The sequence below is a fragment of the Microchirus variegatus genome (genome assembly GCF_963457635.1).
Source record: "Microchirus variegatus genome assembly, chromosome: 11".
NCBI lineage: Eukaryota > Metazoa > Chordata > Actinopteri > Pleuronectiformes > Soleidae > Microchirus > Microchirus variegatus.
The window spans coordinates 44,425-71,283 of NC_139812.1; the positions used below are offsets into that span (position 1 = coordinate 44,425).

General features: G+C 39.9%; 1 protein-coding gene across 1 annotated transcript in view; it reads right to left on the minus strand.

Annotated features, from left to right (window-relative positions):
- Positions 1-25,162, minus strand: part of LOC310934078 (ras and Rab interactor 2-like) — a 35,689-nt gene extending 10,527 nt beyond the window's left edge. Inside the window, exons 1-8 of the mRNA XM_083897709.1 lie at positions 24,958-25,162; positions 21,679-21,780; positions 19,316-19,419; positions 15,960-16,170; positions 13,965-14,076; positions 10,414-10,486; positions 7,726-7,817; positions 1,773-3,401 (exon numbers count right to left, since the gene is read on the minus strand). Of these exons, the coding sequence (XP_083753835.1) occupies positions 1,773-3,401; positions 7,726-7,817; positions 10,414-10,486; positions 13,965-14,076; positions 15,960-16,170; positions 19,316-19,419; positions 21,679-21,735 (2,278 nt within the window). The 5' untranslated portion in view covers positions 21,736-21,780; positions 24,958-25,162. The remainder of the gene's footprint in view (positions 1-1,772; positions 3,402-7,725; positions 7,818-10,413; positions 10,487-13,964; positions 14,077-15,959; positions 16,171-19,315; positions 19,420-21,678; positions 21,781-24,957) is intronic.
- Positions 25,163-26,859: the final 1,697 nt, after the last annotated feature.

Here is a 26,859-nt window from a genome sequence, read left to right on the forward strand (position 1 = left end):
GTTCATACAAAAAAAAAAAAAAAAAAAATTTTTTATGATATTAATTTTTTTACTGCCAGACATAGACACAAGTAAAGGACAAAACGGAATGCGGCACAGCAATACACTGTTCAAAGGTGGGACCCTTTTCACTGCTGCACCACACATGCTAAGGGCTTAGCTGAAGAAGTAACTGTGGTAGTAGCTGCAGTAATGAGTTTACTCCACTGACTTAGCAGGAAACTACAGAGCCCTAGACAATTACATGGGGGGAGGGGGGGGGATAACTCATTTGCCATGAAATGCTAATTAGTGCACACAAAATAGAAAGAAATAAGTATAATGTGTGCACAAAATACTAATTCCTGGGTTTATCATGCAAGATAAAGAGGGGGACACATTCTTAAATCAGCATTTGACTTTTATAAAGTAACTAAAATGTGTTTTTCAAGGTGTCCCTCTGGGCAGCAATGTTTTCATGACTGTGTGCCAGTACCATATACCACCACATTTCAAAAACTGAACTCTGAACTATATATATATATATATATATATTTTTTTTTTTTTTATAAAAAAGGTCAGTCACTTCTGATACTATGTGATGAGCTTTTCGCTCAGTTTAATTACGGATCTGATTTGGGCCAGTAGGAACAGGTTCGTAGGACAGCCCCCTTCCTCCCCAGATAATAACGTCTTTGTGCTCTCTGTTTACATGTTGCTGTCCAAGGTCTAATGCTGCCACTGAATCTTGGCCTAAATGATTCACTGCTCTCTTCCGGCAGGTGTGTGTGTTTTTCACTGTGTCTAGTTTCCTCCTTTCATGTTCTTGTAATGCTTTTATGTAAGGATATAATAAAAGAGGGAAATTATAAAGGACAAAATAAGGAAAATGCAAATATAACTAATGGATAATAGATCATTTATACTGTATTTCAACAGGTTAGACTGATTTGACCTGTCCCATACAATTTTGTCCAAATAGCTGACTAATAACTGACATTCACCCAGCTACATCATTATGATTTTATACATCTTTAACTACAGAGGCTAACATACCTTTATTTGAGGGAACAGTGTATGAAGTAAAACTGTGAAGTTAGTAATGTCCTGCATTTGAGTTCCTATGGTTTAATATGGCATCAACAAAACATTAACCCTAACCATAACCATAACCTGTTACTGCGTAAAATTAAACTAACCACAATTTAACCAGTTCCTCAGAAATTAAGTTCTAACTCATTAGGACCAGGTTTTAGTCTACATGATGACTACTGGTCCTGAAAAGGTCAGTGTTCATGCCAGAAAACGTCCTAAAGAGGTAACAAATACAAGAACACACACACGCACGCACACACCCTATTGAAAAGCCCTACAATTTACTACAATTTTGTCAAAGTTGAAACAGCAAAAATGTTGAAGTGAAACCTCTGTTTCTGCAGTTATCGTGTTTTTTTTCTTTTTTCACTGCATTTCTGCAAAGTTGAGGTCACGTATAACGTCACCCATTCAGACTTCAGAAAAATAATCAATTAGTTGTTTTCAAGTAGCAGAAATGACTCCCACCACACTTCCTGTTGAGTTGAGGACAAGTTCATGATTCTTAAAGGGTGGACCGGTTAAACAAACTTAAGCAGTCCAGGCATGCTGTCTACCAGGGGTTTACCAGAACATGCAATTACCATAGTTAAAGTGATATTTGAAGTGCATAAGCAATACCTTAGATAAACTACTGACATAACAAGGGTGAAGATATAGACCTTAGAACTAGATTAAAAGAGTTTTCTGGTACTCACCAATCTGATTTTCAGGAATGAGGCTCTCAAGTGGCGGCTCAATCTCGGAGCTTTGTTTCAGGTAGTTCTTCATCTGAGTAATAAATTGCCGCAGAGTTTGCAGCAGCTCTAGTCCAGAGGCGTAACCCTGCCAGGCCTGAGTATCAGCACCCTCACCCATGTAGCTCAGGAAGTCCTGCACCAGGCAGCCAAAGTACGTGCCTTTATCCCTGGATAACTCCACGACCCTGCGTATTGCCCTCTTCTCAGGTGTCAGCAGTGAATTGAAAACACCACTCATCTTACGCAGTTTTCCTCGTAGGGCCTTCTGGAGAACCAAAGCTCCGGCACTTGGGCTACGACTGACTCGACGTCCCGGTGGTACCATAGTCAGGTCATGATCTTGGTCCTGGTCGCTCTCAAGGCTGACACCATAGTCCGGATCCTCATCATCCTCATCGTCATCATCGTCTTCATCATCTTCCTCCATGCTGCCATAGGGCAGGTGGCGGGACAGCGGGAGAGAGAGGGGGAGGTGGGTGTTGAAATCAGCCTCAGTGGGGAGGTTTGGGTCATGCAGATGAGGAAGGAAGAAAGCAGAGTTTTGAGAGAAATCCAGGGAGTCTGATGAATCTGTGGAGAGGCTAATGTCACTCAGTCTCTGGTTGTTGCCACTGCACTCCTCACCCATTTCCACTTCTCCTTGTTGCATCTCTGCTTGCTTGTTTATTGTCATCATTGAGCCTTGTGGAGGACTGCTGGAGTACTGAGCAGAAGTTCTACTAACATTATTACGCTGAGATAGTTTAGCTCTAATGAGGGCCTTCTCAATAGTTTGCTCCTCCAGTGCCAGGTGGCACTGGGCGTCCTCCTGACTGGATGATGGTGAGACCTTGGCTCGACGTGGAGAAGAGGAGAGAGATGACAGAGAGATTGGCAACGAGGGCCGGGAGATGGAAATTGGGGAGCTGATGTTTAGTCTCTTGGGAGGAGAGGATGAGGGGCTTATGCTTAGCGAAGAGCCCAGACGAGAAAGGAGGCTGCTCCCTCTCTCCCTCTCCTCAGCCCTCTCCTTAGCATTGTTGATCCAGGAAATCTTCTCCGGCATGTTGTGCTGTCGGACAGGAGGGGCTGAGCGCTGTGTCTGAAAGCGAGGTGGGGGTGGCCGAGGTGGTGGGGACTGAGACACATGCACCTTCTGAGAGTTGTCGTTTTGACTGTTGTCTTTGGACAACTCTGTGTTTCTGACAACGTTCTGCACTTTGCTTTGACCTGACAGGTTTGTGTCACTATGTTCTAAGCTCCAGGGTTGAGGACAGCTGCTACAGAGGTGCAGAGCTACCTTGTTGTTAGTTTCTAGGTTGTTGCCAATAAGTGTATCCGTCAGGCCCTGCTTGGCTGTGAGAGTGGTGCTTAGATCACCGACTGGTTGGTGGACCTTTGTAAATAGGGGGTTTATGAAGCACAGGGCTCCGTTGGACTGGCAACTCTCAAGCTCCGATGGAGTGCGAGTTTGAAGCCATGGACACCCTATTGTAGTTGCCAAGGAGACAAGTTTCTGAGAAGGGGTAGGTGGTCTGTTGGGAGCAGCTGTCCCTGATGACAAGACTGAGCCCTTCTTCCTATTGCACAACGGAGTGTCCCAGAAGCCTGTAGGAGACAGTGAAATAAATATTGTAATATCTATTGTAATGACATTCAATACAAGAAAGAGCGAGTAAAGGTTTTTTTATGTGTATCAGCAGGAGGTACTGGCACACAATCAGTAATGACTGCACTGGACGAGTCAGCTCTCACTGTCAAGATGGCTGCCAGTATAGGGACACAAAGTAAAGCAGATTTTAGTTTCCTAAGAAAATCCACAACATAGTTCCTCAAACCTGGTCCTGGGGACCCACTTCCATGTAGTATTTTGTTGGTCATGAACGATTCGTTCGTATTAAAATTTTAAAAACTGATCTTTTGAGTGAACGAACTGAATGGGATCACTTCATGAACAGATTCGTTCCTTTCTTAGTTCAGTTGAGCTCAGCAGCAAGTGCGGAACTGCTGCGTTCTGTGAATCACTCATGAAGTCGTTCGCCGATGCCAAAAAAAAAAAAAAAATAATAGAAACAGTCCGACAGCTGAAAGTCACTTATCTGTCCAACATTTTAATTAATATTTTTTAATTATGTAATTAAAATGATTTAAGATTTGTGTGAGGAAGTTTAAAACAAAATAAGCTTTAGATGTTTGGCTACTTCAACCTGATTCAATGTGGCTTGACATTCATCCTACAAGTCTCTGGACATGTTTTGATGATGTAAGCACACCGACACACACGCCACCACACAACACAATGCCTCTAAATACATAGAGGCAATAATACATGTGTATTTCTCCTCTCTTATGTGATTCTAAGACAGTGAACTAATTTTTTTGAAAAACATCAGTTTTATAGACTGAAAGCAAATTCTACAACTGTAATCCTGTAATGTTTTTCACTCTTCCACAGCCAAAGATACAAACATCCTCCAATAATGCCCACTTCAAAAGACTTCCAAAAAGTGCTGTTAACGTGGAGGCTGAGTCTGACTGTTTCACTAGCAAACACAGGAGGAGAAAATAGAACTTAACAACCATTTGTTGACCATTTTGAGCCTGAAGCTTTACCAGACAGCGCAACAAGACCCACAAACACATGTGGAAACAATAGCAAGTGATGAATAGTAGTGCCAGACACAGAACAGCTCCTCACACAGTTACAGAGCAGAAAAGAGAGGACACCAGTACTTACTGTAATTGTAAAGTTCACTAACACACAGGCAAACTGTTGATCTGCTTCTCTGTGCTGTGACTGCACACGCTGGAACTTGACTGGCTTCTCTAGCTCACTTGCACACTGTGTGTCATGACTCACTCCTGTTAATCTGTGTGGGCGGGCTGTTAACACAGTGACTCCACCTCTTTTGCTCCTCCTCCTCAGCTGAGACTGCATGATCCTTTTCTCAGTTGTTACCGCTCATAAACACAAGGACCAATGTTTTTTTTTTTACTTCAAATTCCTTCTACTCTTGTTAACTTTGTGTTTCAAAGAACAACTATCCCTTCTTCTCTGCTCCACATTCTGACTTGATATTGTTACTGTATACTATTCTTAAAGATACTGTACTTCATAATTAGGTTCTCTTAATGATTAAAGGTACACTTGGCAGAATGTCTGCCATTACTGATTAAAAATTCCAAAATCTTTCACCATAATGTCAATTAAGTGACTCAAGAGAGAACTTCCCGGCTCTGTTCACAACTTGTCCTAATTATGTACCTTCAGAGTCACAGCTCTAATGAACCTACTGTTCCTCTAACATTGAATATTTTATAATTTCATGAGCTTCTTTGAAAACATTAGAGAAAAATACTTGATCACTTGCTCCCTCCTAGTGACATGGCTTTATTGTCTAGCACAAGAGCTTTAGAAGCTACTTAAGCACCAGGCATGTTCAAAGATTATCAGTCAGGATTAAGGCCCTATCCACACAGACACAAAACAAATAGTCAGCAGTCCTTTTCTTTGTCAAAACGACACAAACATGCTGTAGTACATATACCAGGCCTGTATATGTGACATTGAGCATGTACATACATAATTTCTTCTTTTTTTATATATATATATTTATTCAAATAAGTATACTTAAGTAAGTATGTAATCACAGAAACAGAATGAAGAAAGCCAGGAAAGAAATTCAAAGTTATCGTAACACAAAAATACCTAACAATATGGAACACTGCATCAGGGTAACACACTGCACAACACTGATTAAATTCTTTGATAGTCATTTTAGATTTTCATTGATCTCTTTTAGCGAGTAATTTATTGCCAACAGAAAGTGGTTTATATTGGTCCTTAACCAATACATTTCAGCCTGCTTTTCCAGAACTTCTGCATTAAGGATCCAGGGTTGTGGTGGTGGATCAGCCTCAATCTGGGTCAGTGACAGGCTGGGGCCTGGCTGAAGAGCAGCAACACACTTTTGGGGGGCAATTTTGAGGTTGGAAGCAGTTGAAACTGATATAAATATCATGTTCACTATGTCCAACAGACTGGTTGGGTGGGAGATTAGCTCAGGGGCTGCATTTTGAGAACATGGTGAGGACAGCTATGAAAGTGATGGGGGAAAATAACTAATAATTCCTCCCTTCAGATCATCTACGAAGGCCCTGTAATCGAACTGGTGCCAAGTCAGCAGTCTATAAAGTCAGGAAGGTAAACAGAGAGTAAAATCTGTAATAGGCACCAGAAAACACACAAATGGCATTACAGATGGAGACCTGCATACTAAGATACTATTAAGACTTTCCCATTTCAATCTCTCGCTCTCTCTCTCACTCACTCACTCACTCACTCACTCACAGCCCTTAAGTTCATCCATTTCCTGATTTCCTGTTCCTCAGTCACCTTCACAGACAACAAAACACAATTATGTGGCCTTACAAAAAATAGGCCCAGTTTACAAATGAATGAATGAGTACTACATGTACATGTGTAGATTGGCCCAGCTCACATTAATGGGAGGATGTCATTATGTGTCACTGTGAGGCTGGAACTTTGGCCTGATAAGTCCAGATAGTTTGGAGCCGAGTCACAGACGCACACAAAGGTCTCGTAGTGTGGACACGAAACATAGCCATGCTGTAAATGCCTACATTTTTAAACCCACAAGTATTACTACAGCTTAGGTAAGAAGATAACATTAGAATATTTGATACAATAGGAAGTAGGTACTGTATAAGGTAGAATTAATGATTTAGACACAATCCGTTTATGCAGAACAAAATTAGGCAAAATCAGTGTCCTCTCTACCATTATAAGGGGGGGGGATGCCCCCATTTTCTAGCTTCTTGAAACTTGACTATTTTCAGGGACTTTGTATATCTCTCTTTGGATATGGACCTGTATGGAGGCCAAGAACTCCATACAGGTTCTTGGCCTCCATACAGGTCCATATCTGGGCTTTTGTCACTCATGGTGAGGACTGCCTGGTATTAACCCATTGATGCCAGGAAAGCATTGCCACATTTCTACCATTAAAACCGGGAGTGCGGCTGCATAATTCTACGATTGACGCCGGAAGCGCGGCTGTGTAATTCTACCATGGAAGCCGGGAAAGCAGATACGTCAATTTTCGGGGGGTATAGGGGTTCCTCGTGACATTTTTTTGACATTTCTTAGAGCAAACATGGACGAGTTTGATAGCGAAGAGATTTCGAGGGCAGTGATTTTGAGGAGTTTCTCGGCTTCGATGACATCATTGCTGATAACTTTGAACGCGCTGAACCAATCGACCGGGATTTATACTTACGTCATAATTATGTATGAAGACGACGAGGTCGACAATAGCGACGATGAGTTTGAAGGTTTTGAAATTGACGGAAGACGGAGAATTACCACAGTAATCGATGACCAGGGGTGAAAGTGGAGTTACCTGCAGATGCCACACCACTATCACCGTCACATGTGAAGCAGACTTTTACAGTCATGATATGCTGTTCTTGTTCTTCACAGTCCATCAGGACACTGTTGACACAAGTTTATATTACTTTATTTTCTTAAGTTTTTTTAAATGAAAATAGATATTCCCTTTACGTTTACATTTTGTTGTGACGGTGTATCTGAATAAATTCAATTTCCGAGGAAAGCCACAGGTGTAAGCTCTCAAATACTTTTTGAATTGTGTTCCTATCTGCTACAGAGGCTGAGAAATCAGTCATTTAGTATATTAAAAATAGCATAGTATATTTTTTCCAGGCGTTTCAGTGGGTTAATGACTGGTATGTTGACTAGTGTTTTAAGCAGGGCTGATACCAAGATGTGAGATGAATGAGTTATTTTATAAACGTAAATGTTTGTAAATGTAAACATTTGGAAAATTTACTTTTGAGTTTTAGACATCCTCCTTGCCTACCTCCCCAAAGAAAATACATAATTACAAACCTGATCCAAGTTTTGCAATTTCCTCAAGATCTGCCAATGTTCTAGCTGAAGAAATAGCCTCAGGAAGCTTCAGAGTGAAGGGCAACACATCCCTAAGAAAAAAGGTTGAAAGAAAGAAAAGAGTAAATGAGGGTTTACCAGTAGAAAATGGGGCTTAGAAAAGGTAGAAACTACTGTTAAATACTTGCTAACCGACCTCACTTATGCCTTTTCCACCAAAGTAAATCTGGTATAGTGCTGGTTCAGATTGGGTTTAAGAAATTAATCTGCTCAAAATCAAAATTGCAGTTTGAATCTATACAATTTGCAAATTGCTGCAGTGTAATCATTGTAATTGTCATAATTCTATGACAATTAATAAAGGAACACGCAAGTTGGAAACTATTAATATCTTTAAGTCCACATTACTGCATTATAAATGTATATTTTGGTGGTAATGGCCCATATTGTTTTAAATCTATAACAAGGAACTATTAAACAGAAATGTATAACTTAAATAAAAATGTGATAGCAATATCTGTCAAAATGTTCTGCAAATTGTTCAACCATAGTTCAGAGCTGGTTCAACCGAGGAATCTTTTGAAACTAGTCTTTTCAACCCCCGAGAGGTGGCTAGGAATTATAACTGAGAATTATGACCACAATATTAACAGTGGCAGACTAAACACTACTAATTTACACAAGTTGTATACTGTGTTAATACACATAACCATACATATACATAACTTGTCCAAAGACCGATCTATTTTATAGACTTCAAACCTATTTGGTCAGTAAATAGTTCCAGTCAGTGTTGACTGGAACTTCCGGTCTAGGTCCGCTTTAACCTCCGGTCTAGGTCCGCTTTAACCTCCTCTTCATGGTTGCCCCCGGGACCGGGGGCAGCGCCAGACTCAGCGACAAAAGCGTCATAAAACCATATCTAACTTTAACAGACATGCTGCATACCCACAGAGAGGTCAGAAACTCAGCTAAAAGCTCATATAAACCCTTCTTATGTTCACGAAACACAGTTAAAACACCGACGGATCAAACCAGCAGGAACGAAAAATCCCGTTACAGCGCACACATTGAAATGCGGCACTGGAACGTCATCGTGATTATGTAAACAAAGAAAACACATGTCGGCTGGACAGCGGAGAACCCATAGATTCCAGCAGTAACATTTTTATCACTCTAGGACCAAGATCCAGCCCCAAAATAAGAGCAAAACAACAACTGACTTTCAAGAAATACAAGCATGTTGTCTTACCTTTGCTGCTACATTTTCCAGCATGCTTTGGGAACAAATCCCGGTCTGATTGATCATTACAGAGCGACATTAGATCGTTCTGATTACAGAAGAGCGAATGTCCGCACATTTATGTCCTTTTGACTCGCTAATGAAGTGATTCACATGCATTTGGGGACCGGGGTTTGATTCTACCGGTTTAGAGGTTTAAAACGAGCTGTCAATCACCCTAATTGACCAAGGTAAGCCAGAGCTATGGCGATGCGTAACTGAAGACGCTACAGAGTCACAGAGTTGTTATTACGCACTGCACAGGGAGCATCCATTTACAGCGAGTTATCATACTTTTTTTTTTCAAACCTGTAGTGACATGTAAATAAAATTAAATGGGTTTTTAATAATTTGGTACCTTAGAAATCTCAAATGGCACAGATGGTGCCAAACTGTGCCATCAGAGAGAACGCCTAGATATCTCTTTACTAAAACCTCTGTAATTTCACTCTGCTTCATTTCAACAGCATCACACTTTGCACAGCTCATGTCCACATGTTGTTACATGACCTCCAAGTGTTGTTAAACTCCTACTGCATATTTTAAAGGTGATATTTGCTTTCAAATGCAAAACAATTTTAGGCAAGAGAAAAAGATCCTTCAGTTATGCTGTGGTCCAAGTGCATTTACTCTGACACAGTGGCATCTACAGTGAAACGTACACCTCTGGAGGAATCTCACAAGTGTTATCTTCATTTTCATAATCCACATAGAGCCTGTAACTGCAGATATTTACTCTGGGCATGTCATTTTCGAGCAGGGACTCCAAAAAGACTGTCAGGGAAGAAGTGGTTAACAGAATTGGAAATTATCAAAATATTTATTTTGTGTTTCCTTAATGGTTAATGCACCAGTATGTAGAAATTCTTTAACTGAAATTATATTTTGAATGCTTATATATCATTATTATTGTTATCTATGAATTTCCCAATGTATTGTTTTACAAAAGCTGAAGAAATAGTTAAGGACAGTATTATTTCTTGATTAAGAAATAATAGTATAATATTTATTTTCTGAACAGAACATTTAGTTTAAGTGGTTGAATGTTATGCTTGATTAACTTCTGACATCTTAGAGGTGTACAAAGGTGAATCTGTTTATTATTTTCCAAATAAATACAACTATTTTTTGGTTTTTTTTTGAAAGACTTCTGTGTCATATGCAATATGTATTTTTTTTTTCATTTTTATGACAGGTGGTCTAATAATTTTTTTTTGCAAGTATAAGTCTAAGTATAAGACAAAAGTCTACATGAAAAAATTGGCATAGGAACATCTCTGCACAAAAGGTACACCTCTATTGAATGCCTTGGTTTGAATGCCTCCCATATTCATACATACGTAGGTCAGGGTTGTCACATACTCGATAATATGCTAAGTTTGCAGTAACTGTGAAGATGAACTCACCTGCTGATGCAACAAAAAGCCACCAGACGAAAAAGGTCTGCAAAGCTCAAGCCTGATCCCTCCAGAGAGAAAGCTGCAGGAGGCGAGAGCAGAGACACACATCACAATCACAATCAATTCATCCATGTAGTTCAAAGAGGTGTAAACGCTTGTGCCTCTGAAACCAAGTAAATCTATAACTCCTGTAAGTCCTATGTATGTGCATAGTCTTACTGACTTGACATGTGCATACCTCTGTCATCCAGTTTGCTGACTTCTGACTAATTTCCCCACTATTTTGCTCATCCATTAGTTTACCTGGAGTCTGTTTTGGGTTTGTTAACCCATTGACGCCAGGAAAGCAGTTACGTCCTCAACCGGGATTTATGGTTCAGACATAATTATACTCAACAAAAATATAAACGCACAAACTTGAAATGGTGAACAAAAATAGAATGTCATGACAATTGCTTAGATTCTTGATGCATTTGTATATGGAACGATTTGTTCTGCTCAAACCCAGTAGTCCAGTTTCACTTGGCCACTCCTACTGACTACAATCTCAGATTGAGTATTTCAACTCACAAGAGTCATGGAGCATGACAGAGTGGTGGTCAATATGCGTGACAAGACACTCCTTATGGTCTGGTCAATAAAAGGGCACACCAAAATTGTCAATATGCCACAGATGTCACAAATCAAGAGGGAGCGTGCCATTGACATGCTGAGTGCTGGGTTGAGCGTTACAGCTGTGGCAACACAACTGAATGTGCATCATTCCACGATCATTCCAGGCCACGATCGACAACCTGGTGATATCCATGCGTTGCCGGTGTACTGCTCTGTGTGAGGCTCATGGTGGACACACACGTTATTGAAGTTTGTGAACTTGGATCATCGACCTCCATTGTGTTCTTCCTGCCATTACTCCAGGACTTTTGTTTTGAAATTGATCCTAATACTCGCAAATAAAATCCACTTTATTGATTAAGTTGTACTGTTATTTTTAGAAAGTTACCCTGTTTTGTCACATAACAATAACTACGTTTTTCTTTGTGCGTTTATATTTTTGTTGAGTGTATGTTTGAAGACTACGAGGTCTTCAATAACAACGATGAGTTTTAAGGTTTAGAAAGTGACGGAAGACGTAGATTACCACCGTAATCAACAGAGTGTTTTCAACCGCACACCAGGGGTGAAAGTGGAGTTACCTGCAGATGCCACACCACTGTAAGCACCATCACAGTCACATGTGAAGCAGACTGTTACAGTTATAACATGCTGTTCTTGTTCTTCACAGTCGACCAGGACTAAGTCAAGGCACTGACACAAGTTTATATTACTTTATTTTCTTACTGTTGAGTGCGTGCAATAGTCCTTCGGGCACTGATCAGAAGGTTAAAGATATACTTACATTTCTTGCATTTTTACACTTTTCTTTTGTAATCTTAAAATTAAAAAAAAGGAAGAGAACATCTTAGTTAATGCTCGATTTATATTAAGGGTTCATATAACCTGAGGCTTTTCCCATTCTAAGGAAGGTACTTGAGTTAGTGGCTCTGTTTAGGACAAATTACTGCTGTGAGCACTGAGCAGTTCTTTTATCAACCAACTCCTGCAAAGGCTTCTGCTTAAGACTGACAGACAGCTAAAGAGCAACTATCACAGACTCTTCACACCCAGAGTGAGAAGAGCACTGAGCCTCAGACAAAGCACATACCTTTATAACGTGAGCTTTTGGAAATTCCCATCTGGTGCTGACACAGATGAATGTGAGAACACCGGTACAATAGGAGAAGAGTGCACACGCAGTGCACTTCTCTCTTTGGGATAAGTATGATAAAAGCAGCAGGGAAATCCCTTTTTTTTTTTTTACTATTTGTTAATCAATGATTTAGCAGGAAACGCAAAGGTGTTACTGTTAAAACACATGTTCAATTTCTGTGTCACTTTATGGCCAATGCTATGAGACTCATTCGTCTTCTGGCTGCTAGCATAGTCATTAAGCTGTGAATGTTTGTAGTAAAACAACTTGGGACAGTGCTCAATTATTTGTTTATATTATTTTTATCCTTTGAAAGCTCAATTAAAAGATGGACCACTATTTTTTGCGAGTGTATCTAGTTCACAAATAGAACAGAAAGCCTTAACTGTACTTGTACAAGACAATGCAATTAGTGGTTCCTCTGAAAACTAGATACTAGAACTGCAATAAAACAAGATTCCAAAAGAGGAAACACACAAAACTGACCAAATATAAGACATACTAATCAAGTATAAAACATACTAGTAGAGTCCTGTCTGAGTTCAGGGTTCCAATTCCCCACGGGAAGAAGAAGCTGGTTCATTGTCCGCTTTAGAGGACAATTGTATTCCTTTTTTTATAACTCTTGATGTTTAAATATTTTGCTGAACAGGACAACCAAATTCCCGATGTAAAAACATTTCAAGTATGTAAGACTTGACATACACTTGGTCTCAACTCAAAAATCCATCCATCCATCCATTATCTACCGCTTTTTCCTCCACCAGAGGGTCGCGGGGGGTGCTGTGCCTATCTCAGCAGACACTGGGCGATGGGCGGGGTACGCCCTGGACAGTTCGCCAGTCCATCGCAGGGCCACATATAGAGACAAACAACCATTCACTCACACACTCACACCTACGGTCAATTTAGAGTGACCAATTCACCTAATCCCCATATCGCATGTTTTTGGACTGTGGGGTTACCGGTGGGGTAACCCTAACCCACCACTGTGGGAGGAAGCCGGAGAACCCGGAGAAAACCCACGCACACACGGGGAGAACATGCAAACTCCTTGCAGAAAGGCACTTGTTCCAAAGTTGTTCCAAGCTCGAACCCAGGAACCTGGGTCTTCTTGCTGCAAAGGCAAGAGTGCTAACCACTACACCAACCATGGGCCCAACTCAAAAATCATTTACTCAAATTTCTTTTATTTTGGTATAAAGTTACTTTACCATGGCTTCCCACGACACTCAAATCAAAACAAGGTGGGGAATTAGAAATCCATAGCACTACCCGGATTGGTTGAGTGGTTGATGCCAGTTTCTCTCGGGTGGGCATTGATCAGACGTGCAATTAGTGTGATAGGGCTGAGGGGGAAAAAAAACCTGCTGATAAAATATGATGGTGATAAAATAGTGCTGTAATTGCATAAATAAGTAAATTTGTATTACTTATTATGTTGTTGACCTTTACTCAATCACATTTGAAGAAACATTTTGCTGGTAAACTGAGTGGTCCAAATTCAGTTTTTAAACTGAACTTAAATGGAAAAAACTTAAAATGAATAAAACACCTTTCAGCTCTACAGATATGTCAACTACGCAAGTACAGCAACTCATTAGGTGAGCCTAATGTATTTCCTTGTGGCCTATGATCAATGCAATCTGTGAGTGCAGACGAGACATTTACTGCATGCGGGTACTTCCCCAGACATCTTAGTCACTTCACTTCATTCCATTTTAACCGGCACCTGTATGACACTTCTGGAGGAGAAAACCTGATGGTCGGCTTCATCCATTGCAAATGACATGTCTTAGGTACTTACTGTACTGGCTCTCTTTGACAGGGAAGTTTTTGACGGGAACTGCAGAGTCTTTGTCCATGCGGAGAGATATGACTTTCCTTTGTAGACTGGCAGATTTCCTCACCACAAACGTCTGCAAGCCAGAAGAGAAAAATAAACGGAAGAAATGTTTAATTCTTAAAAGGAACCCCAGCTATGAAGACTTGTAGTTATTAAAAGATAAATGTTATCAGTTATAATAAAGTGACATTTAAAAAAAAACCTTTATGTCTTAGTTTTTATAAAATTTGTAAAAATAGTTTAACTCGTAGGACGCCATTGTTATTAACATCGCAACGCACTCTGGGTAGTATCGTCATAAGGTTGCACTAGCAGGCTTTGGGACCCTGTTGTGACTGTTCAGCGACATAAACATGTCATCTGTGCAGCCTTCAATTTGAACCTGAGCGAAACATTAATGAGGAGACCTGGGGCCTCATGTACAAAGACTTGCGTGGATTTCCTACTAAATCTTGGCGTACGCCAAAACCCAGAATCTGTCGTACGCACAAATAAATTCAGATGTATCAAAGTGTGCGTACACATGGATCCAAGCACCTTTCCTTTGTACATCCCAAATCAACGTGGAATTGAGCGCACATGCAGAGGTACCAAACACCTCCCTGTCCACGCCCCATTTACATATGCAAATCAATTTAAATAGAACCTGAGATTCACTTCTTTGATCAAATAATGCACTGAACAAAGGAAAGTAAAGGAATTTCACACAGTCTGAGCAAGAGATTCTAGAGAATAAATGAAAACGCGCAGGAAGATTTTGTCAAAAGGGATAAATATGACAAAAAAAGACGTGAGTGGGAGTGTGTGTGAGTCTGTAAATGCCGTGGGATCCGAGCAGCGCACACACACACACACGCACGCACACTCACACAGAGATTATAAAGAAATGGTCAGATCTCAAGTTGGAGGTGTAGCGGAGGGTTTCTGCTCACCGCCGAAGCAAAGTGACCGCAACAGGTCATACAATCAGCTGCTCACACATCGCTCGTGCATAAAGATGGCAGGATATTAAACACTTTTATTTTTTTTCTCACAATTAATGAATGCAGAAGTGGCCGACATTTCCAACTTTATGCCCGCTTTCACTGACATGAATACTGAACACAGGGAGACAATCAGGGGCTTGTTAGAAAGCTCTGTAGCTCTAATTTCACCAGCAGATAATAAAACCAAAAACATGATATGTGAATGCGCACTGGTTTACATACGGGACAATTAAAATAAACAACAATAAACTATTTACTCACCCAGAAGCCACCCATTGCGCACTGTGACAGCCTCCAGCCTGTTCCCAACCATGCTGTTAGTCATAACGAATGAGTCATGTGTTGAACCAGACCACCTTACACGATGTTTCACATATGATTTGAACATTGATGGAATGAAAATGTTTCCTATTAACGTAAACAAATTCTGTGACGGCGCTTTTATAGCAATGTGTGTGCAGTCAATAGCTCCGCAAACCGGAGGGAAACCGGCTCTCGCTGAAAATTGCGCTTTAATGTTGGCCTGTTTAACAGCATTGTATGGGAGTTTGATGAACCTGGATGACATTCGGATGATTCCTTACCCTAACCCTTAACCCTATTCAGCACACTTTACAAGGAGATGCTGTATGGAAGGGTTATGCAGAAAAAGCCTTTTCTCCGGTAGTCCTCCTCCATGGACTCCCAGACCCGAAGGGCAAGGGGGGGACACCCTCTAAAAAAATACTAGCTAAAAGCCTGACTTAATATTATAGATTTTTAAATCAATGGCAATATTTTATGTGTTTCTAACAACATATTTTAGCACAAGAGAACAATTGTGGCTTATTAGGGCCTACAAGTCTTCATAGCCGGGGTTCCTTTTAAAGTTGAACTTGTATTGGGAATGTATTAACTTTTTTAACATTTTTACAAATCCAATTTTCAAAATCTTTCCATAACTTTGACTGCTTTTCTCCAGTTCTCTTACCCCAGTGGGCTGGTTCTGCAGTATGGATGTGGCATCCTGGTGGCTGAGAGATAGCAGTAACCACACAGTGTGCGTATGTACCAGTCTGTCCAGAACACTGAGCCGACGATGGAGGGAGTCATAGCCGGAATCTCTTGCCCCAGCGAGCCCTGTACCAATTCCAGCACAAGGTGAAGCCTGCAGGAAGAGACCTCCCACCTCCTCACTAAGTCTGAAAACAAGGACAGGAGATTTGAACTACAGATTGATGTTGTAGATGTAGCAAATGTCTTTATATCTTCTCTGAATATATTCAAAGGATTTCAGAATAAATCACACGTACCAGTGAATCTTGGCTTAAACAATGACATAATCACCTTAATAAAACTTGCTATGCACACAAAAAAACACACAAGGAATGGGAGTTTAGCTCAACTGAATTGAATGTCTTAGAGAAAAGTTAATTTTTTAAAGATGATTTAAAACTCAACAGTCTGGGCACGTCTGATGTACCAAGCCAGGCTATTCCAAAGCCGAGGAACTGTCACTGCAAAGGCTTGGTCACCTCTGGGGATATTCATTGGTATGCAAGAGTTTGGGCACACCTGTACATTTTCATGATTTTCCTTTATAAATCACTGGTTGTTTGGATAAGAAATATCATTTAATATGTCATATAGGAGACAAACACAGTGATATTTGAGAAGTGAAATAAAGTTTATATGATTTAGAAAGTGTAAGAGTTGTTTAAACCAAATTAGGCATGTGCATAAATTTACTGCACAGGTGCTTTGCGGGTGCTGCTCTTTTCAAATTAAAATTGCCGCACTCGCAAAGCACCACCCTCTCCCGATTAGTCGATTTTTAGTCGAAATTTCAGAGCTTTAGTCGACCAAGAGTTTCTTTGGTTCATTACAGCCCTAGTTTAGTGCTATCCAACAAAAATAAACATTTTAACCCACTCACAGAAACTACAACTACAAACACACCATGCTACTCAAAGTGAAAGAGACGGGTGATGACAATGTAAATGAGAGGCTTGCTCTGGGTGGTGCTGTAGAGCGAGTGTCTGTCCAATATCCAACTTCAAACCAACTTCACGTTAATGATATATGTGAAAGATTCTTCAAGTATATCAAAACTGGAATTATTGAATTTGTTATAGTGACCAGCCTTTCCCCCACTTTCTCACAGTTTTCAGGTACTTTCTGAATAACACAGTAGCAATGACTTGCATGAGGCAAGTTCAAACACTCACTCACACAATAATTATATTCTACATTATTACCACACATTTATCAGGATTTTTCTGAAAGACTGAACATGTTGATAATATCCAGTATCAAAGAGTGAGGGGAATAGTTGGAGAGCTGCTATTTGCTGATTCCTCGCATAGCTTTGTGAGAGCTATGCTTCATTGTGTGTCCTTCACCCACACAAAGAGACACACACACTACCTGAGACACGACAAAGGCCCATCAAGAGCACTCTCTGCTGGTAGCCACGTACAGAACATAAAGCATCATTAACAGGTTGGGACACAAGCGTCATATCTACATCTACACATTATTAATCATAACATAAACATCTAGTTCCCTGTTGTTTTAACAGACTTTCCCTGGTTTGTTTTCATTACACAGTTCTAGCACTATCAGTTCTACTCTACTTGACTACTCGGTTTGGTATCAGGCACTTTGTTTTCCATTACTCACCCTGCACAAAACTGCCATGACATCCTTTTATACGCGACACGAACACACAAACTCGTTCTTCTCTGTGAACTGAATCATGAACAAGTTGTGATTCAGCTCAGTATCTCTGGCTTTCGGCAGTGCTGAAAAATACACCACACTCCTCTGTTCTATTTCTTTGTTAAATGTTGGAGATTAGCATAAGTTTGCATGATTTTTAAATCTTTTATACTGGTCTCCAGTTTAATTCTAATTTGACACAGATTTTACAAAATAGTTTTAGCTTGAAACGGGGCGTGTTGCTTGTGCACGACGTCACTCACAGCGCACAGCATAGAATTAGAATTAAACTGGAGACCAATATAAAAGCTTTAAAAATCATGAAAAGTTATGTAAATCTCCAACATTAACAAAGAAATATCTAAAATCACATGATCTAACAGAGGAGTGTGGTGTATTTTTCGGCACTGTCAAAAGCCAGAGATACTGAGTTGAATCACAACTTATTCATGATTCAGTTCACAGGGAATAACGAGTGTGTGTGTTCGTGTCAAGTATAAAAGGATGTCATGGCAGTTTTGTGCAGGGTGAGTAATGGAAAACAAAGTGCCTGATACCAAACCAAGTAGAGTCCAGTAGAGTAGAACTGATAGTGCTAGAACTGTGTAATGAAAACAAACCATAAGGTGATAATACTTCACAACCCATTTAAGAATATAAATCATGAGAAGAGCAACATTGTGAAACACTTGTGGATCATAGTTTATGACTCATTTTACTTAACTGTCTGGAGCAACTTATACAATTTGTAATAGATAAACCAACAGTCTCGAAGATAAATATATATTTTTGGTTATGTGTTCGGGACACTCCCATTTATTTATTTTTTTCTAGCACTGAATGCGCTTGAATCAATACAGACATGCTTAGCTAGGATTTGATTTATTCATTTATTTATTTCCAGGCTCTTTTTCTATTTCCCAGATCTTTTTCGATTTCCAATCCTTGTATGCAAATGAGGGGGCGTAGATAGATCCAACTGAAGCAACATCAGCTGTTGTTACCTGTCGTGTGAGTGAATGAATGAATGAATGAATGAATGAATGAATGAATGAATGAATGAACCATGGTTGAAAGACCGGAGAGCAACGGCGTCAGTTTATTTTTAAAAGTTAATTTTGACAGAGATGGCTCTCCATACTGTGGAAGCCTGAAGCTTATACAAAAAGCAAGTGAGGTCTTTGCATATGAACAGAAGCAAAAATTGGTAGTGCAAAACCAAATATTTTGAAGGTTAATTTCAATGCACCCTCAAAATTCTATCAACCGCAACACAAGTGAATAGGTCATTGCGAAAAGAAGCATGTTGCAAGCATCGTTACAGATGTGTGCAATATGCACATGTATTGATTGTGTGACTGAATCCAAGTTGAACACTATTTCAAAATGATTGTCCAAACCAAGCCTGAACTCAAGATTCCAAGTGCAAACAGGCTCAGGTGGAGTATTCATGGTCCTGATTGAACTTGCCATCAAACTCAAAATGTGGTTGTGTGGAGCGTTGTGCACTGATTGTGCAATAAGCTGCAGAGAGGTGCAGTGTACAGTAACTGTCACTGTTTACCCTCCCAAACACCTGCACATCTACCCCAGTGCCCTTCATATAGACACAGCACTCATGCTCACCCAAGAAGAGTCTTGTCTGCTTTGAGGTCCTCTTCAGCAGATTTGGTCTTTTTACCCATCTCTTTCTTCAATGTGCCAATTTCCAAGGCAAACGAGTCGATCAACTGCAATGAGACAAACAGAACCCCTTAATGAATAAGCTGCACTGAAAAACTGTACGTTAACATCTGTGGATTGGTACCGCCATGGCCTTATCCAGATGGAAAGAACTTTCCCTATACAATTTATTTCTTTTTTTCATTTCGAAATAGTTTTCCGTAAGTTCAGCATTGTTGGAAAAAAATTACATTACACTAAGGACTTTAGTGACTAAGGAAATTAAATAAATGTTATCATGAGAGAGAGACTTCCTACTACTTAAAAGGAACACTGGGAGGAACCAATGTATGTAAACAAAGTCTGTGACAAGACATACATAACTGTGCTGACAGAAACCACAAGATGTCACAGAAGTCACTTTCCATTGCTTATAATTGATGGTAGAAACCAAGTTACCAAACTCACATAACAGTTGAGCTTGGTTTTAACTTACACTTACACAGACCGGTGGTTAAGTAGTAAACAACAATCTAACTACACAATGGATTATTCTTCATGGATACCAGGTGTATCCCTGGTATGCATTGGATAGTTACAGTTCCTTACATATTTGAATACATCAGAGACGATGGTCATGTACCAAAAACATCACTGCATTTACTTGCAGTTTATCTTCAATCTTCCAATGTGACTCATCTGCCATCATTTGTCTCATTTCCCAGTTCTCTCTGTAGTTGTGACATGTGACTGTTGAGTAACATCAAGCCCAATGTTTCAGAAGAGAAGGGAAACGATGACAATGAGTAACTTATTTAACAGAAATTGTTTTCAGTTACCTCGAACTCTAGAACAAACCGTGAAACAAAAGTGATACAAACAACCTGATTTGAAAATCAAGAATCTAATTAGAGTTTTACATACAGCAACTGGCAAATACTGCATTAATGCTTGTGAACAGTATCTATCAGTTTGTGTAACATTCCTACATGAAAAGATAGAAGCCAGCTCTTGTCACATTTGACAATGAATAGAGAATACAGAAAGAAACTTCATACATACAAGCATACATTCAAAACTGAATGTACTCAACCGATTGGTTCAGTACTTCCAGTTTTAGGTTGGTTTTCCACTACAGAAATACTTACCTACTCAACATGGGCGGAGTCAACACTGCAGGGCTGCATGAAACTACCATGTTTTACACACGACACACGCAAACGAGTGACAAGTGACTAGCAAAGCAGTCGTTTTCAGTGTCACTGAATCATTAGAATCAGTTAATTAAAAATATTTGTTCAGTAATTCCTCCATGACCGGCGCACAGAACAGAGTAACTGGACTGAAATACAGTGGCAGGGTTTGTGATGCCACTCGCTACTCGCGATCAGCAGTGCTGTCGCCAAATACACCAGACTTCTCTGTTAAATATTGAGATTTTAGACATTTCCCTGGTATTTGTTGGAGATTTAACCCACATTTTAAGGATTGTCATGTCTTTTTAACTGATCTACAGTTCGACACTTGGCTTGATTCTTGTGTTGGACGTCTCTTCCTGTGATGACACTCAATCAGTGGCCGGCAGTATGGCGATATCTCGCATAGTATCGCCTCAGCTCTCTTTGAACCTCACCAGAGCAGGTACTAAAAAAAGTTCCTGGTACCAGGTACTATGCTAGTGGAAACACAAATAAACCGTGCCATGCCATGCCATGCCGAGGTGAGGCGAGTCACCATAGCAATCATCTGGAACTCACATTGATGATGTTTTGTGTAAACTAAGACTATTTGATGAGAGCCTTGTTTCACTTTGTCTTATGTTTCCAATGCATACTTCTCCATTTTCAAGAACAAAAAGTGATAAAACGATTAACAGGAAGACATAGCACAGAGTTATACTCAGGCTGGCTCCACATATCTCCTCCTCCTGCTCTGTAACTACATCCAGGTTTTAGCCAGTAACTGTAGGGTTTGCTGCCCCCAAACAGCAGCCTTATGACCATATTTAAACCTGGTATTAAAGTAATGCAGGGTTTTTTTCAGGAAAAATATACATATTTTTTTTTATTATGGAATGATTCCATTTGATTTGATGTGATGCCAGCATGGATGTAAACTGGCATGCAGTTAATTAAGAGTCTTTTGTTGATTGACTAAAATCTGATTTTCCTAGTATCTTACCCTGCTGGAAGCCATGTTTTCACACCGGGGTGCGCAAAGCACAATGTGCGCTGGTTATGTTTCACAAACTAACACAAACTTTCACTTCTGTGTGTAAATACAAAATCACAGTGATGTCTCAGCACAAATGAATCAATGCACAGTACCTTGAAGAAACTGCCCTTCTCCTGCTTGCAGGGTCGACGAACAGTAACAGAAGACATGGTGACTGAAGTGTCCCCTCAGTCTCTCTCTCTCTGCTGAACTGTCTGTGAATGAAAGTAACATGTCACACAAGGGCAGAAGGCAGTAGACAGGCTGTTGGGAAGACCCCTCTTGTAAAAACAAAAAGGCAGAGGGGCTCTGGCCTTTGTGTGTTTTGAGTGTGATTCACTGTCCAGGGACCTCATGTATAAAAGAGTGTGCAGCTTTCATACTTTCATTGAAAGGTACGTACGCAAATAAATTCTCAGATTTAGCCGTGCGTACGCCGAGTCCTGCGCACCTTCTCTTTATACATTCATCCATACATCAATCGTGAAACTGAGAGCAGGTGAATGAGTAACACACCACGCCCTTGTTGCACCCACAAATTAAAGCGGACCTAGACCGGAAGTTCCAATTAATGCTGTTGTTTAGTGTGTATCTGCGTCATTACCTTGTTTAATAAGCCCTGAAGGTACAAAACAAACAGTTCCGTCACTGCTGAGAATGCTGTGTTTTATTGTAATCTCGGGCTCAGCGAGATCTCTGAAAAAAACCTGGTCCGGTTACGTAAACAGCGGTTCTCCTGAACAGCAGATCCTCCTTGTCCAGGCACTAGTCCGGGCAAATCCTGTTGCGTACATTGTACCACAGAAGAAGAATAACGACCGTTGTGGAGGTGTTTCACGAGCGACAGTGTCTTCTGACTCTGGGTCTGACTCTGGGTCCGTAAAAGGGACTGAGGCGGGGAGTCGTGACAAAGCTATTTTTAAACATTGTTAAAACAATGTTTTGATAATGAGTAGCAGTGCATCCACCGCTCCTGAGGGGGGAGCTGCACTTCTGAGAGTGGGTGTGCTGAATATGTCACTTCCGGGTACTGGCCAATCACAAGACAGTCTGTCTTCTGGGTGAGAGATGTATGTCTGAAATATCGCGGCTCAGCAATATGACAGTTGTGAGGAAGGCAGAAGATACACGCCAAAACTTGTTAACAAGGTAAAGGGAAACTTACTATTGTCTAAAAAACAAACCAAAAAGTTCAATCAGAAGACATAACAAACTTTCACAATATAACAATGCCTGTATGTCCTTACAGCCCATGCATTACAACCAGTGACGTGCAGTCAGGGTAGGCAGTGCCTAGGCTGTCAGGGAAAATTTGTTGAGTTCATGTAAGGTTTGATTTTTTATTTTGTATTTAAATAACTTTACTTGAGGTTTGAATGTGTCAGCATTTGGTGATTTTCATAGTATTTTCATAATAAAAGTGACTCATCAGCGCTGTTTTCTGGTCAGGCAGCGGCTGCACAAGCCATTCACCATTGCGTTATATTACAGAGTGAAGGCACAGACCTCCTCTGCCTTTCTGTCTCATCAGCATGTATGTGACTGTTTGCACGTATGCGCACTCAGTTTCCCGTATAGTTAAAATGTATGTCAAAAAGCAGATCGGTACGCTGCCTATTGACGTTACTGTTCTATGTTTGTGCTCACACCGTCACGTCCTCTCGCAGGAGTTGGCTTGCGTAGTTCTCATTATCATAACTCCTAGACCGTTTGTGAAATCTAGAAAATTCAAAAACTATGGACTGGCGATCTGTCCAGGGTGTACCCCACCTATCGCCCTATGTCAGCTGAGATAGGTACAGCACTCCGCTGAACCTCCGGTGGAGGATAAAGCAGTAGGTAATGGATGGATGGATGGATGGATGGACGCACTGGCGATCTGTCCAGGGTGTACCCCATGTTTCGCCCTATGCCAGCTGATATTGGCACAGCACTCCGCTGACCCTTATGTGGAGGATAAAGCGGTAGAAAATGGATGGAATACCGAAAAGCAGAGAAATAGAGCTTTTCACCGATATAATTGTCATTTACAGTAGCCCCCAGGACTTCCGCGGAACGACTGTCCAATCACAAGCAGGATTCACCAGCGTGTAACACGTTTGTGACATCAGGTCCTCAGTACTGTAATTCCTTAACAGATGAATAACCTGAGGTTAGTAAATTAGGGATGCACACAGGAATTGATGCATTCAATTTTGATAGTATTATTAATTATTATTATTATTATTTTCTTTGTACAGAATACAGAAAACATCTGTAGAAATTAAATTCCTATAGATGTCTTACTTTTCCTGGACACATCTATATCTTAAATGTGAAATTAATGCACAACAATTCCACTCTAAATTATTTTGACTTACAGAAGTATCACAGCCTCATACAAATGGCATTTATAATATAGCCATTTAGAGTTTCAGCTTCAGTGTTTCTGATCAATGATCGAGTCTCTGAAGTGTCTGAACTAGACACTCTCCTCAATCTTGCTGTGCCTTAAAGTCATGCAAGCATTTATTGTATTTTTTTTGTCAAAACTATGTTGTTGTTCCTGAGCAAATAAAGCTAACATCAGAAAAGGTGGTCAAACAAGAAACTGGACTACCAAGACAATGTGCTCATATTGCATTCCTGACTGGGGTTTGGGACAGACATTTATTCTAGTCTGCTTTGGCCCTAACATTCAGCAGTAAGTACATTAGCAGATTTTTGAGGAGTTTGGAAAAACAAGTTCTTGGCCAATACCAGGGAATACACACAATGACTATTTTTTTAATGTTTCTACAGCACAAGTATAAATACAGCTTATAATAGGTATGGTTTCACCCTGAGAAAAAACCTTTAAACACAAGTGTATTTACCATGCAAACAATAGATGACACACTAATCTGCGAGGTGGAAACATTAAAGGGACAAAAGTAAGTTGAGTCATAAATCATTAGGTCACACAGCAGAGGATCCCAGTGAATTGTGAATTTATTGTTAATTGAAAATTAAAGAATAAACTGCAGTTAAGACATTTTTTTGTGTTCAATAGAGATACCAATATCAAAAACTTGACTACCTGTCGATACGGGTTAGAGTTTTTGTTACGGTCAAACCGATATAGGCCGAATTGAGGATTATTGAAACATCTTAAATCCTGCTTGAGGGTTTAGCATTCTTCCTGTGTTTATTAACATAAATACATGTTTAATGAAGATATCACTGTTACGCACATCAACCGATGACGTCGCGCAACAGGTGGTGAACAGTGATAAAAAACGTAGGAGTCTTCCCACATTCTGCTGCTTTGGCACTGTCACAAAAGCAACACTGTAGTTTTAAAGTAAGATATAAAACAACTGTACATACAACTGTAAACTGACAATGCAAAGAAAAGCTAACTTTGACTGTACCTTTTCAGGAGTGTGTGTGTGTCTCCAGCTTGGCTCACGAAAACAATGCTGCTCCGACGAGATGCCGGGAACGTAGCTACCGTTGTCGCCCCATGTCGACGTTAACTCCGCTTCTTATACGTTTAATTCCTCAAAGTTTGAGGCGAGAGACGTCGGTGGACGCCGGCTCGCTCCATGTTCCTCATGTTCCTCATGTTCCTCATGTTCCTCAACCACTGGCAAAAATATCCGCTGCTGCTTTGTTCTGTGTGTGTCAATTGTCAAACAACAAACACGCTACTTCCGTCTGGGTTTTTCAAGATAAGATAGTCTCATTTTCAAAATGTGAAAGTAAAGTAAAAAAAAAAGTTAACTCGCTCTTCCTTTTTGTCTCTACGTACACACAACGTTTAATAACAGGGTTAACATTGTTGTGATATTAATATTGCTTATAATGATATTGGTGGAAATAAACAAACACGTTCTCTTATTTTACAATAAGACACTAACGTGCAGGATGTGCTTGGTTTTTCTTCCAAGCTTGACGTTCTTGCTACAGAACTGCAAAGCAACAACAACAAACCTGATTTAACTTTCACATCACGTGTCCGAGTTCGGTAAAGTTGGAAAGATACTGACAGATTCGGACTTTCGGGTTCAATAGCTTGTAAACGAAACGTTCTATAAACACACGTGTAGTCTCTTCTCAATCAGAATTGTGTACTTAATGAGCTACAGTAACATTTTTCATCCAACAGACATGAATTCCGGGCTGGAAGAATAAAATGAGTCTCTATGCGCAGCGAGACGGGTGTGAGGCGAGTGTGAGGCGAGTGACCAGGGACCGTCTACAAATGGCAACACAAGAGCAAGACGCTGCAAATAAAAATCAGTAACTCCGCTGATTCCAAAATCATTGCACACACCAATGGTCTCCTCATGGTTTTACTACAACAGTTGGTTTGTCAAAATGTGCCTTTTTGACAAAGCCACATTTTTGTGGTGATTTTGTATTGGTATAAATCATTAATATCTACGTATAATAATCAATAACTCCGCTGTTATACATTGCAGAGACTCCAGAATCACTACACACACCAATGGTCTCCTCATGGTCATACTACAACGGCTGTTTTGTAAAAATCTGCCTTTTTTGAATTTTATTGATTTTGTATTGGCATTAATCAGTAATATCTTCCTATATTAATAACTCTGCTGTTTTACATTGCAGAGACTCCAAACCAGTGGCCATCACCATTATGTTACATATAATCTGACACCAACAAAAAAGTATAAGTTAAAAAAAAAAAAAAATTTCAAAATTAATGACTTAGCACGGAAAAACCTTGTATTTAAAAAGTATTTGAAAATATAAATGTAAAGAACAATAAAATACTGTAAATAGCTTTTAAAAAACTGTATACATTTAGTAAAAAAAATACATTACACTGTAAATAACCCACATTATAAAACAATATAAATATATAGAACAATAAAATACTTTAAATAACTGAAAAAAACATATATGAACTGAGTAAAAAAGATATGGAAAGGAATATCCATTTTTAACAAAGAGTTTAAAATAAGTCAATTTGCGGATGATACATCCATCTTTCTAAAAGATAAATCGATGGTAGACAAAACACTGAGCATCATCTCATCCTTTTCTAAAGTTTCAGGATTAGCCCTTAATATAAAAAAATGTGAACTATTCCCTATTCACACAAGCTCTGACTCTGCTATTGACTCAATAAGAGTTGAATCAGAAGTTAAATATCTAGGCATTACGATATCAAAAAACTTAATCAGAAGAGAAGACACCAATATTTCTAACCGTATTATGGACATGAAGAAATCACTCAGCCGCTGGTTAACCAGAGACCTAACTATTTTTGGTAGAACCATTCTATCTAAAGCTGAAGG